This window comes from Epinephelus fuscoguttatus, linkage group LG11 (genome assembly GCF_011397635.1).
Source record: "Epinephelus fuscoguttatus linkage group LG11, E.fuscoguttatus.final_Chr_v1".
In the NCBI taxonomy this organism is placed as follows: domain Eukaryota; kingdom Metazoa; phylum Chordata; class Actinopteri; order Perciformes; family Serranidae; genus Epinephelus; species Epinephelus fuscoguttatus.
Genome location: NC_064762.1, coordinates 12,348,933 through 12,363,041, shown reverse-complemented (window position 1 = coordinate 12,363,041; position 14,109 = coordinate 12,348,933). Strand labels below are relative to the sequence as shown.

General features: G+C 44.6%; 1 protein-coding gene across 1 annotated transcript in view; it reads right to left on the bottom strand.

Moving 5' to 3' along the window:
* The window catches only part of nbas (NBAS subunit of NRZ tethering complex), a 282,352-nt gene that overhangs the window by 202,940 nt on the left and 65,303 nt on the right, over positions 1–14,109 (bottom strand). The window contains exons 22-24 of the mRNA XM_049590355.1: positions 10,284–10,370; positions 7,273–7,426; positions 2,348–2,533 (exon numbers count right to left, since the gene is read on the bottom strand). Coding sequence (XP_049446312.1) covers positions 2,348–2,533; positions 7,273–7,426; positions 10,284–10,370 — 427 coding nt within the window. The remainder of the gene's footprint in view (positions 1–2,347; positions 2,534–7,272; positions 7,427–10,283; positions 10,371–14,109) is intronic.

Genomic DNA, 14,109 nt, shown 5'->3' with positions numbered 1-14,109 from the left:
GAAGACATCAGACGCAGGCAAAGAGGGAGATTTAATCTAGGCAAGTTTGGTAAACATTCACAGTTACACACACACACGCACACACACACACACATAGAGAGCACCCAAAGGGAGTACCAGTCAAAGAGCATGTGTTAGTGCAGTCAACAACGTTTGCTGGCTGCCTGCCTGTGTGGCAGATCCTACTGGCAGTGGTCCTCACAGGCTAAAGCTGGCAGTTATTAGCTACAATTTAGAGGACAGCTCATATTATGTACTCTGAGGGGACTTGTAACTGTAGTACCTGCTGCAGACCAGCTTTCATACTGTAGCTCTCTGGCTGCTGCTGGATGGAAAGTTTGTGTTGTCAAATGTCATTTCAGGACATAAAAGAAACTGATTCACTGTGAGATTATTCTTAAAGTCATTTTCACATAATGCGCTTACTTTTTTCTCTGTTGCATAATCAAGGTTCAGTTAGCATAAATCATGTTATTTTAAGCGACAGTGAGGGACTGAAGTTACAGCACACAGGAACTTTATAATTAAATGTAACTGCAGGGCAACAAGGGCAAGTGTTCTTATTTTTCCTGACAATGAACACACTGTGAACTAGAAGAGTTTTTCGTGTCATGGACCTCTACAGTGATGCACATTAGGTCACAGACCCCCGTTTGATAAGATTTCACGACAGGGTCTGAAAAGATTTTGGTTGTTAAATATGATTAAGGTGAGAATTCTGTTGTTGTCAACAACAGTTAAGAAGATAACCCTGGAGGGAGTGAAACCTGTGATCAGAATAGTCACTCTTATTCAGGATGTCTGATATATGTCGGGCCGATAAATTATCGGACGATAATGAGACATTTTCATAATTATGCATTTTTCCGATTATTAAAATTATCTTAACAAGGCCAGTGACACAGTGGCTGGCAGTACATGTACCTTTAATCTTGGTTTGGGAGCTTCCAATAAACGCAAAGAAGAAGAACAACAATGGCAGCAAGCTGTCTAGAGGGTAAAACATGTCATGGAGTGGACGTCTTCCACAGTTCCAGAGGAAGACGACATGAATGTGCCAAAATAGCGCCTAAATAGTCTACAACCTATTTTAGCAGGCTTTCTCATTAGTTTCAATACCAATGCTGTGGCTTTGACTACCAGCTGATACACGATACCGATCCAATACCATGGTTGACCTAAAAAGCTATATACCTTTACATATAGAACAGAAAAGACTAGAGGCATCAGGCATTGATGCCTATACAGTTCTTTCCGAAGATAAAATGAAACAAGATGAAACAGATAAATGCAATGATGAACTATTTCTATTTAAGAAAAATAAACAATTGTGCAACAGCAGTTGAAATAGTGTGAAATACCTCCACACAGCAGATTCTCTCCTCCGCTCTATGACGTATGATGTAGCTCGCATCGCAATAGATTTAAAGGGAAAGGATCGCCTCAGGTATAGGTTGCATTTTCTGATAGCCGATCCATCTATTTTGATGATAACTGGGCCGATATTCAATCCAGATATCGGATTGGTGCATCCTTATTTCTCATGTTAAAATAAAACCTGCATACACACGCTAATTTTAGTGGAAAAAGCATATTAGTGACTATTCTGATCATGGGTTTCACTTCCTCAACAAGAGAACAAGACAATTCTGGTCTAATCATATTTAACAACCAAAATCTTTTCAGATAAAAGTCCCTTATATCAGTTTAGGGGTCCCTGACCCAAAAAAGGTTGAGAACCACTGATTTAGCACAATGAAAATCCTCAATCCTTACTCACACTGGGTTCATTTCTATAGTAAATTAAATAGAGGAAAATAACCATTATCCATATTTCTAGGGACCTCCCTTATGGCCCATGGGAGGTTCCTGCAACCCTGACTGAGAAACACTGAACTAGACAAAGCGACATGCTGTAAGATGCACATTTAACATAGTGGAAAGTGAAGTCAGCAATATTTTCTTTTCAGCAGAGACGGCATTGTAAAAAACATAAAATGTATTCATCTCCAAATGGGGTTTGGCCAGAACTGTGAAAATGCTTTTAAAGAAATACGTTTCAATAAATGTGAAGATGAAAACCTATTAGATTAATATAATGGCAATGACACATTTTCACTGCCATCATGTTTTGATCACATTGAGAGGGACAGTTTGATCATCTCTTATACCTACATCACTTTGGTTAAGGTAATGCTACACCAGCACATGCCCAGTGAAAACCACACCTGGCAAACACTTCAGACTTCCATCATTATTATGATGAGAAGAAAACTCATTTCAAACCAATAACTGCTTTCAAAGCACATTATGGAAGAAAATGTGACATGTAAATGAGGTCACTTACATTTTTCATGAGCAGGCGGAGCTTGTCGATGTCACTTAGCTGCTGCAAGTCTTTAAGTGTCAGACTCAATTCACATGATGTCTCATACACGAGCGTTTCCATGGTGACCAAGTCATCACACAACAGCTCCAGCCCTGGGATTTCCCGCTCCTTCGCCAGGCGCACCAGCGACAGCGCGCAGTCCACCTGAAGGACACAAAGACATGAAGAAACATGGAAAAAAGCTTTGTCTAAACATCATTGGCCAAATTCTTAATTTTTTAGGAGGCAGTTTTAGGAGAAGGCACAAAATGAAAAGTCAGGCAATCATAAAAGTTCACAAAAAAACATGAATGTGTACAAAATGCATGGAAATCCATCCAACAGCTGTCGAGACATGCTGAAGTACGCTCAGAAATATGACTCTGTATCAAAACTGTCGATCCATCTTGTAGATGTGGAGCTATTACACTGGATAACTCCAAACTTTGACCTGCTGGTAGATTAAACGTCAGGGAACCACCAAAGTCATTCATCCTCTGAAAACCATACATAAGTGTCACAAATTTCAAGGCAATCCATTCAGCAGCTGTCGAGACAATTCACTAAAAATCCAAAAATGTCAACCTTGAAGTGGCGCTAGAGGGAAGGCCAGATCACCAAAGTCAGTGGGATTCCAGCCGGCCGTTACAAGAGGAGAGCTGGACAGGTATATAAAAGGGCATCAACCCAACAGCAGGACCGGTATCTGCTCCTTTGTTTGAGGAAGAACAGGAGGAGCACTGCCAGAGCCCTACAAAATGACCTCCAGCAGGCTACTGGTGTGCATGTTTCTGACCAAACTGTCAGAAATAGACTTCATGAGGGTGGCATGAGGGCCCAACGTCCTCTAGTGGGACCTGTGCTCACAGCCCAGCACCGTGCAGCTTGATTGGCATTCACCAGAGAACACCTGAATTAGCAAGTCCGCCACTGGTGCCCCGTTCTCTTCACAGATGAGAGCAGGCTCACACTGAGCACATGTGACAGGCATGAAAGAGTCTGGAGACGCTGTGGTGAATGTTATGCTGCCTGTAACATCATCCAGCATGACCGGGTTGGTGGTGGGTCAGTGGTAGTGTGGGGAGGCATATCCTCGCTCAGACCTCCATGTCATAGCCAACAGTAGCCTGACTGCTGTTAGGTACCGGGATGAAATCCTCATAGCGATTCTTAGAATTTATGCTGGTGCAGTGGGCCCTGGGTTCCTCCTGGTGCAGTGGGCCCTGGGTTCCTCCTGGTGCAGTGGGCCCTGGGTTCGTCCTGGTGCAGGACAATGCCCGGCCTCATGTGTCCAGAGTGTGTAGGCAATTCCTGGATGACGAAGGCATTGATGCCATTGACCTAAACCCAATGGAGCACCCATGGGACATTATTTATTGGTGTAACCGACGCCACCAAGTACTGCCACAGACTGTACAGGAGCTCTCTGATGCCCTGATCCAGGTCTGGGAGGAGATCCCCCAGGACACCATCCCCTTACTCATCAGGAGCATGCCCAGACGTTGTAGGGAGTGGGGAGGGAGTCGATTTTTTACTTCAGCGTGATTTTGAATCCAGCTCTTACTGGGTCGATGATTCTGGTTTCCACTTACTGCTGTTACGTCATTTTGTTCTCAACAAATTATACAATGTACTTTAGTAAAGATTTTTCAACTTGAATAATTCGGAGAAGCTGGCACAGAACAGGACGAGGTGGAGAAATATTGTCAGTGGCCTATGCTCCTTCTTGGAGTAACAGGCCTAAGTAAGTAAGATCTGATGTGTCATTTAAGTGTTCACTTTTTTTTTTTTTTTTTTTTTAGCAGTGTAAGAAATACAGGCAGTCTCTGCTGATAAACACACCACCACACACTTCTATGGGGTCACGAGTGATGATTGAGAGGGATTACTGTTGTATGAAGCTGTACATTGTTTCCTTGAAGAAAACCCTCCATAGTAAAACCCTTAAATCTCTTTAACTGTGTTGCTGTATACACATACTTGTATCTTGCACCATGTATCTTTCCACCTTGTTACAGTCCAGTTAATCCAGTCAAGGTAAATTGTGCAGCAGGTGAATAAAGAGGCTGTTAAGAGCAAGGCGACATGTCATTGAAAAACTGTTGCCGAGGTCACTGAACTGATACGTGAACAGAAACAACATCCCAGCTAATCCCAAACTAAATAATACCAGTCAGTCATTACTAATATCCAATCATTAGCCTCTGGACAATAAAGCAGGGAAGATTTGGGCTTCCTGCTACTCCGATCGATGAAATTCCATCCAGAAGAGCAACCAATCGATATCCGACCACCTATACGCTGGCAGCGGGCCCAGCCAATCGATGCTCAGCCACCTGTGGACGCTAGCCAATCGATAACAGATGCCGCTGGGCCCTGTAGTGATGATTGCTTTCTCTCCACCTTTGAGAGAAGAAGAGCCCTCTGGCACAGCGGTTAGCGCAGCATCTCGCTGGCGCGCGAGCACACGCACGCAGATCTGCAACCTTGTCATCTTCGGCTGATCTCAACACATTTCTTGCTGAATAAATAATTGCACGCCTTCATTTGTAAAACGCGCACACTTGGAAGGAGAGAAAACCCAAATCACCTTGAGTCAGAGCCTGAGCAATTAGATACAACAAGAGAGGGAAGTCTATTGATCTAACTGTGAGTAAAGATCCTCCCTCCACCCCACCCTCCTTCCTTCTCTCTTTCCCCTGCTCTCTGGAGATACATTCCCCAGCTCACCACAGACAATTCAGATGTTAAAATCTCACACTTTTTAATTACCACCTCGTCTCCGTGCCCTCCCCTCATCGTTCTCTGCGCTGTGTAACGCAGCTTGTGTCCTCTGTCTCACTCTCTCGCCACCCCAGCAGATTTCACCGGCTCTTCAGTTTAATTTTCCAACTCAATTTGATCCTCCTTTGTCTCTCCTCCCTGTCCTATATCGGCCCTTTCTTTCAGACATGAGTCTTACATCCTCTCGTCCTTGCGCTCTTCCCACCTCTTGCAAGAACACACCATGGTTGGCCTCCGTTTGAACTCCGAGCCTGGCCCTTTGCCTTCCTCTGTATGCCTGTCTCCCATTCTCTGTCTGCTTCCTGCAGCCACCCTCTAATTTTGTGTCATTTTGTTGCCAACAGTGTTCCAAACAACACTTGTCTTTAATATCCTTTATTTCTACCCTTTCACCCCCTTATAACCTGTGATTTTCGTTCCCAGAGACAGGTCCTGCCATGAGATTGCTTTCCTTTTTTACCTCAGCATCTGTTAGCCCTGTCCTCCCCTTATTTCTGTTTGTAATACACTCTAATGTAACGCCGGATGTCACATCGGCCCAGCATTTATCTCCCTTTTTTTCCTTTCTTCTGGTTGTGCTTCCATTCTCTACGTTTTCCAACCCATCTCTCTCTCTCTCCCCTTCTGAGTCATCTTGTCAATCTTCCCATTCAGCGCCTCGCTTCCTGCGGCTCTGCGACTGGTTTAAAACACTCCAGCTTCCTCTGATGTGGCTCCTTTTAATCAAACCCCATTTTCCTCCATTAAAACGCTCTCCCAAGCATAAACACACCCAGATGAGGGATGAGAGGAGGGTGCAAACAAGAGAGAACAAATGAGATGAAAAAGTAAGGAGGGCAGGAAGAAGAAGGAAAAAAAAGACTCAGCAAAGTTGTTCCATGGTTTTTCTCTGTTGCATCTATGCGAGTGTGAAAAAGCCAGTTTGGGACGTTCCCAAGAGGCTCCTGGAGTAACGTGTGAGAGAGCATGAGGAGATCTGGTCAAATTAAAAAGGAAGGGAGCGAATGAAAGACAGAGCTGGTGTGATTCCTAGAGATTAACAAAGACTTCCTGTTACAGTCTCTTTCTGTCTCTATGAGTGGATGATGAAAGGCACCGTTCCCCAGTTGTCTTCCAAATTGAGCAATGGACCCCTAAATCCCTTCTACCCCCGCGTTCCTCACACCCAGCCTGAAATGGAGAAATGAGGGGGAAAGATGTGACTGCACCCTAGTTAGACATTTCACAAAGACAAAGAGAGCGCCGTGACAACCTTGATCCATCACTGTGAAGGAGGTAAAGAGGGGACGGAGCTGCCATGTGGATGGTGTGGGCGGAGAGAGTGGGCAGCTCCAGCGGTTACATCCCATTACTCCACTAAACAAGTCCTATCAAGTCCTATTTTTCAGTTGCAGCAACAGAACGCAGATGACAGAAGCTTTGGTTACTCGTCATTAGAAGTCCATATGGCAAATATGATAATGACTGTCACAGATAGGATCAAAGTGACCTTGACTGATAGAGGTTGGCAACATCTCTTTTGCAGCCTGGATCCAAACTTGTCACATTTTTCTGCCCCAGCCATCGAAGAGAAGCACGCAACGGCAATTATCTTCCCAGTTGCCAGACGTCTGCTGTCCTGAGTTCAAATCAAGTATAAGGAACCTGAGAAGGAGCCTTAGCAGGGTGTAAAAATGCATCACCTTAAAGGGATACTTCGCCCCAAAAATTATCATTAGTATACAAATTACTCACCCCGTGTTATATTGAATTTGTGGAGAATACTTTTTTCCCCGCATGCCTCAGCGGTGAATGAAGATTCCAAAAACTGAAGAAAATTCTTGATGAATTAAAGTCATAGGGGTCCACGTTTAACTACAGAAAAACTATATCAAAAGAACCTCTTTACAAACTCTGACACAACTCATGGAGTACAACGCAAGTTTCATTTATCCAGTTGTATGCTCAGATTGTCATTTGTGCTCCTTTAATGCTTAGCAGGATCTGAGGAAAGCCAAAACCCTTCTTGAGGAAAGCGTCTTTGTGGCAATGGATCGTCTTGTGCCTTGATTCTGCAGAGACTCAGCCCCTGCTTATTTTTTCATGCCGCCACTGGGAACATGCAAGTGAAGTGTTGGTACCTGTCTGGAGCAGGAGTCAATGTCCTTGGCTCTGCTCTGATACCAGTCAGTCAGCAGCTCGATGGAGGGCGTGGCTGTGCGGAACCTCAGCAGCTCTGGAACCTCCTCGTACAGGAAGCTGTCATCATCAAACAAGTTCTGGTCGAGCATTGTTCTGAGGAAGTCATGCAGGGAGAGTGGAGTTAAATGCATGTCTGAGTGTGTAACTGATCTATTTCGTGAAGTAGTGAGGTTAAAACAATAGATAATGAAGACAGGGGCAGCTCATCCCCATATTAAATAATACAGATTTTTCCTCTTACTGATAGGTCTATTTATTAGGGTTGTAAATCACAAGTTTCCTCACGATACGACACTTTATTGATTCTTTTGACAACAATATTGCCAATATTACAAAGTTTGCCACGATATGATTTTGATTTGCTTCAATTCAGAGGCATGAAATCGATATGAGACAATATCAGTTAATATCATCATCTTCTTTTTTTTGGCTGCTTACCATTGTCTGCCTGGCATTAGCACTGTTTGAATATTTAGGATGGAGGCTTGGACGGAAATGGTGACACAGACGTGCCATGGCCTTTCAAAACTAAATGTGTATCTTAAAGGGATAGTGCACCCAAAAATGAAAATTCAGCCATTATCTACTCACCCATATGCCAGGTGAAGTTTTAGAGTCCTCACATCACTTGCGGAGATCCCAGGGGAGAGAAGGTAGCAACACAACACCACCTAATGGAGGCTTACGGCGCCCCAGATTCAAACATCCAAAAACACATAATTGAAACCACAAAGTATCTCCATACTGCTCGTCCGTAGTGATCCAAGTGTCCTGAAGCCCCGACATAAAAAGTCGTTTGGAAAATTGTCATTTGAACTCTGTTTTTAGCCTCATTATAGCCTGTAGCTCTAACTGCTTCTCTGGGCACCGTGCTCACGTGTGCGCGTGCGAGACCAGCGAAAGCATGCGAACACACATGAAGGCAGTGCCCATGTCTCACGGTCAAGCACGCACACGTGAGCACGGTGCCCAGAGAGACAGTTAGGGCTGCAGGCCAATGACGTTTTTCCAAACAACTTTTATGTCGGGGCTTCAGGACACTTGGATCACTATGGACGAGCATTATTGAGATATTTTGTGGTTTCAATTATGTGTTTTTGGACGTTTGAATCTGGGGTGCCGTAAGCCTCCATTAGATGGAGCTGTGCTGCTACTCCCTCTCCCCTTGGATCTCTGTAAGTGATGTGAGGACTCTAAAACTCCACCTGAGCCTCCCTCGGCATATGGGTGAGTAGATAATGGCTGAATTTTTATTTTTGGGTGCACTATCCCTTTAAGGATGATATGTATCAATGTTTTCACTTTGCATCAGTAATACTTGACCGCTGATCATTGAATCAATATATCCGTCCAAACTGATGTATCGTTATATCCCTAGTATTTATCAGTCTAGATTGTTTTGGTGTGAGTTGTAGAGTGTTGGAGATATCGGCCGTAGAGATGTCTTTCTTCTTGGAACTAATGGAAAAGCAAAAGACAAGTGTTTGTCTGTGAATGCTGCGAGTTATAGTGAAGCTGATTTGTGTACTTGTGTTTGAAATTGTCTCTATAAAGCCATGTTTAATGTGTGTTTAATGTGTGTTTAGAATCAACTAAACTTTACAGCACTTCAGTGGAACGTCCGATGCCAACTAGTGTTTTGGAGGTGTAACTGCAGTAACAAAGACACACCACCGCACCAGTACAAACGCTCACAATGGCGTGGGCCATGTGCGAAGGCTCTGCATAGAGCTGACGCACAGTAAATCCAGTTTTATAGAGTCGTTGAGGTCACATATGAGACCACCTGGCCATCATGTGTATCGCTGGTGTTAGGTGGGTCCAGGTGTGAATGGGTGTTAAGCCGTCAGTGGTGTCATAGGCTACCAGTTTGAGCCATCTACGTCAAAGAACTGAAGAAGCCTCTGGGATGAGAGGTGAAACATCTTCAAGAAACACTTGCCTATGATATAACACTTAGGAATCTATACTGATAATTAGCACTAAAGGAAAGAGGTAAAACATGTAGTTTTGATTTTGGGGTGAGCTGTCCAACAATGAATTGATCCTACTAACAAGTATTGTCGGTGTAGGCAAGTCTGATACTGCTAATTCGATGAGCCACACTGTTGCATTGCAATAAACATGGACACTGTAGTTTATTTTAAGCATACCGTCCTGCAGCTGTGAATACATTTTAGAAATGAAAGTAATATATTCCTGATCTGTTATTAGAGACTTCCATTTTCAGTAGCGATGACTGGGCTGGGGGTGGAGAGCCACTAACAGGATAGGGAAGGCGGAGAGTGTTGAGAGGCAGACTAACAGTCTCCTCATGGGATTTGTTGAGCATAACAAAAAAAAAATTGAATATCACCCCCTTCAGTGTTCCAGGAGGAGGATACACAGTTAGAGCGAGAGAAGGGAGACAACGTGAGCAGAAGAAAGAAAAATAGAAAGAATGAGGATATAACACGGCAAATGAGGAAGTGTGGGTGTCATAAACACAGTACTAAACATTGCTGCTGCTGCCATCACACAATCACAGTATCAAAATTTCACCCTGCAATCCCCGGCCAAGCGCGCCACAATAGCCAAGTGATATTATGACTCTACACCAAAGAGCAATAAAACGAGCTCGCTAAATGAAATTGTAAATGAAGCTGGCCTCCCCACTGAAGCTAGCAAATGGCATAAATTGGCAGTGCAACAAGATTTGGTATTAGTTTGTTATGGTTCTGTTTCACATTTAGATAATAGGATGTCATGTTTTGTTTCCCTTAATGATGCCAGCACAAGCATCTGGCCTGTATGGAGCATGAATTTTAACAGTTCTACGCTGTGAGAGGCTTTGTAGTCATGGGTGTGGAGAGATTTTACTACGATATCAGCTGAGTGACAGTTCTGCCCAAGTTATTATGGCACTTAGTGTACAATGTGATAAGGTTTCTGTCAGGGGTGATGTGTTTACCTGCACTCCTCTGCCTCGCACCAGTCCATCTCTCTGTGTCGCTGCTCGTCCCATGGAATCAACACCAGCTCGCCGCAGTCGTCCATGCTGAGAGAGGAAAAGGAAAAGAAGAAAGAGACAAATCAGTGCAAGAAAATGTGCTAAAAAGTCACATTTAAGAGGTACAGAGACAAAAAAGGGTTGGTAGGATGAATGTCATGTGATTGTTTAAGGTCTATCTGAGTGACACCGGGAGGATATTTGGGTTGGACAGCTTTTTTAGGGTGTTGCAGTGGTTAGCATTGAGCAGGAGGGTTCCTGGTTCGAACCTTGGGGTTGGGGTGTGCAGAGTTTGCATGTTCTCCCCATGTCAGTGTGGGTTTTCTCCAGGTACTCCAGCTTCCTCCCGCAGTCCATAGACATGCAGGGTAATTGGTGGCTCTAAATTGTCCGTAGGTGTGAATGTGAGTGTGAATGTTTGTCTGTCTCTATAGCCCCTTTTACACTGCCAGATTTTCTGCGAATGTTGGGCTGTTTTGCAGGCAAGCTGCGAGCGTTTAGACACACAAAGCCGTATTGGCGAGTTGATCTGAGGTGCCCAATTTTCCACCTCGTAGGGTCGTCATATTGGTGGAACCTTTTTAGTTTAAACAGATCGAGGTGGCGTTCCGCCATGGGGGGGCTGTTGATGACTTGTGGGAGGAGCTGTTGATGACGCCGCACGTGTGACCCACTGGTGGTGGATTAACAGGAAAGAGCTGATAGCAGGGATGAGCAGCTAGTACTAGTACACTTTACACTACAGTAAAGATGAGCAACTGGAGGAATTGCACGCCCTCCTTGCCCTCGCAAACGAAGAGACCATTAACTGTCAGATGACAGAAACGGTGAAGAACGGGCCGCTTATGAGAGAACTGCCGAAGGACTGACCAGCCATGGCTTCCCTCCCACACCACTGTTTACGTCACACGCTGAGCTGCACGTTTTGCTACTTCCTCACGTCCCCCATTGCCCCGAAAAAGGCACATTCTGTATGAACAAAAGTAGGCAGGCGGCATTTTGCTGCACTCCCCGATTTTGTTTTTATACTGCCAATGCGGAAAGAAGACTGATTGGGCTTTCCTGCAAATTTGCACAATTCCTGTTTAAAAAGGGCTTATGTGTCAGCTCTGTGATAGTCTGGTGACCTCTCCAGGGTGTACAATGCCTCTTGCCTAGTGTCAGCTGGGATAGGCTCCAGCCCCCTGCGACCCCAAACAGGATAAGCGGTTACTGAAAACGAATGAATGAATGGTTGAAGTGAGGTAGAGCTGGTCGTCCACTAATCGGCAAATCAGTGGTTTGATCCCCAGCTCCTGAACCCCAAACTGCTTGTGAGTGCCCGTGAACACTTTTCAGGACCTTGTGTGGCTGCCTCAGCCACCAGTGTACAAATGTGTGTGTGTGAATAGGTGAATGTGACAGGTAGTGTAAAAGCGCTTTGAGTGGTTGGACTAGAAAGGCGCTATACAAATGCAGGTCCACGTCAAGTTTTGTTTTCCTCCAAAACAGAAAGAGGCAAAGACAGAGTGAGACACAGAGGAAGACAGGAGGAGAGAGACGCTCAAGGAAAAATATGCTTGAAAGCAAATACCAGAACAGAAACCAATGACTAGCAAGGAACCAAAATAAAACCACACCACACCCCACCAACCCACCTGTAATGGCACCTGATAAATCAGCAAAGACATTTACTGTCTCAAAACTCAACATGGTCATAAACTACAGGTAAAACTCTGGTGGAAGGCAGCAACATATGGGAAATGGAAACGGCGGAGCATAATAAGGAAAGAAACGGGCGAGGAAAAAAAAAACAAAAGCAAAGCAATAAACAATTCAAAGAACTTTGGAAAAGAGTCTGAGTCGTGCCTCGGTTGTAAATAGCCAGGACTTTTATTTTCTAAACGCCATGTTGGTACTAAGCTTTACTTCTTCCCGGTCTCCTTGAGTGTGACAGGTCTGAGGGAGATAAATAGGGAACACACAAGAAAAGAAACCAAAGTGAAGAATGACTCTGTAACCTCGCGTGTCAGCGCTGACAAGACTCAGACGCTTCGACACACACACACACTCGGAGGAGTCTATGAATGCATGCGCACATGCTCAGACACTGGGGGTGAACAGAAGCTGGTTTATATCTTATTCTTGGATTAATGCATTTCTTCTTGTTATCTATTTGTCTGTGGACAGAAAAATATGTACTGTGGCTGTAAAACTCAAGGAGATAGCGCCGGCTACAAATCATCTATAGCTTTGGTGCAGTTAAAGGCAGAGTGTGCACACACGCGCTGCAGCAGTTTTTTAACACGGCCATAAATTCTATCCAATCACAAAATACATAAGATGTGTCCGACTAGCCGGCGTGATTTATGTCAACGCGCAAAAAGCAGGAAAATTTTAACCAACGCTCCGGCACAAGTTCATCCATTCAGATTGGAGTTTTAACACCGAGATGACAGAGATCGAAAAGTCTGGGTTCCTCCTCCAAAGCGCCCACAGAAAGTCAGCCTCTTTCTTTTTCTTTTTTTGCCTGTCGTTTCCCAACTCCCTGGTCCTCTTTCCTCATTAAAGACAGCCAGGTTAGAGGGTGGAGAGTAAATATTGGTGTGAGAGCTCGGATATCGATGGGAGGAATGAATTATTCCGCGCTCACTCCCCTAATCTACTTCACGTCAGCCTGAGAGAGGCAGGGAAGTGGGGCGGGTAGGAAAATGGAGATGCAGAGCAAACTTGGAGCTGGTGTGTTCAGTTGATTTTTTATTTCCACCAGGCCAAGCGTTTCACGCTAGGGGCAAAGTTCCTCAACAAAATATCACTATTCTGCGTTCTTCCACGCGTCCCCCTTCCAGAATCCAGACTTGATCAATATTACAGGAGGATATTTTTCCCCCTCTCTCAGTGAAGCAAGAGTTTAGTATATAGTGAGCGGGGGCTCCAAACAGATGGCGTGAGCCGAATCCGTCTGCTGCAGTGGAGGAGCGACGCGCTGTTGGGAGGAGCAGTTGGTGCTCACAGGCTGGGGAAAATAGGAAACTGCCCCACAGCGGCAGAGCCATGATGGATGCTCACTGCAGAGCCACAGCCACCTGACCTCCATACAAACTCAGACATGGCTAATAAAAGGGAGCAGTGTTGCTGTGTGTGTGTGTGTGTGTGGAGACTGAAGGAACAATCATTTCTATACATGTATATGTTTTTTGGCTCATGACTCCAGGGGACTTGGGCCCTGTATTCATGTGTTTCTTTATACAAATGTATATGTTGTATATGAATAAATTAAATACAAGCACAGAGAATGGAGGGATGGAGGGAGGAGTAAAATGGAAAAAGCAAGTTAGAGGAAACAAAAAGGCAAAATGGATGGCTGGCTGCTCTCATCAGTAAATCCAGTCTGTCACCTCTATTAGTGAACCATAAAGGGGTGAGGAATGACTTCTTCGCCTCCACAACACTCCTCCATCATCTCCCTCTCACACATCCTCTCCCTGGCTCCCTCCCTCTGATCCCAAAGCAGGAATTTGGAGGTGAAAACTGGAGCAAGAGCAACCACCGCCGCGAGTATTGTATCATTTTACAGTGTTAAATTCTTTTTGCATGTCAATTAAGTTGCAATTAAGTCTTTTATTTCGCTGCAGTGTTTCCCGGTGTCAGACCGTAACGCTGTGTTTCTGTCAGTGCACTTGCACTGTGTGAGAAAGACTCCCGCTGTGTGACGGTGAGAACAAAGAAAGAAGAAGTGAGAAAGACCTCCGAGCACACATGCTCAGACAGAGGTGTGAATCCAGATTTAGGTTTTAATTTGAAATGC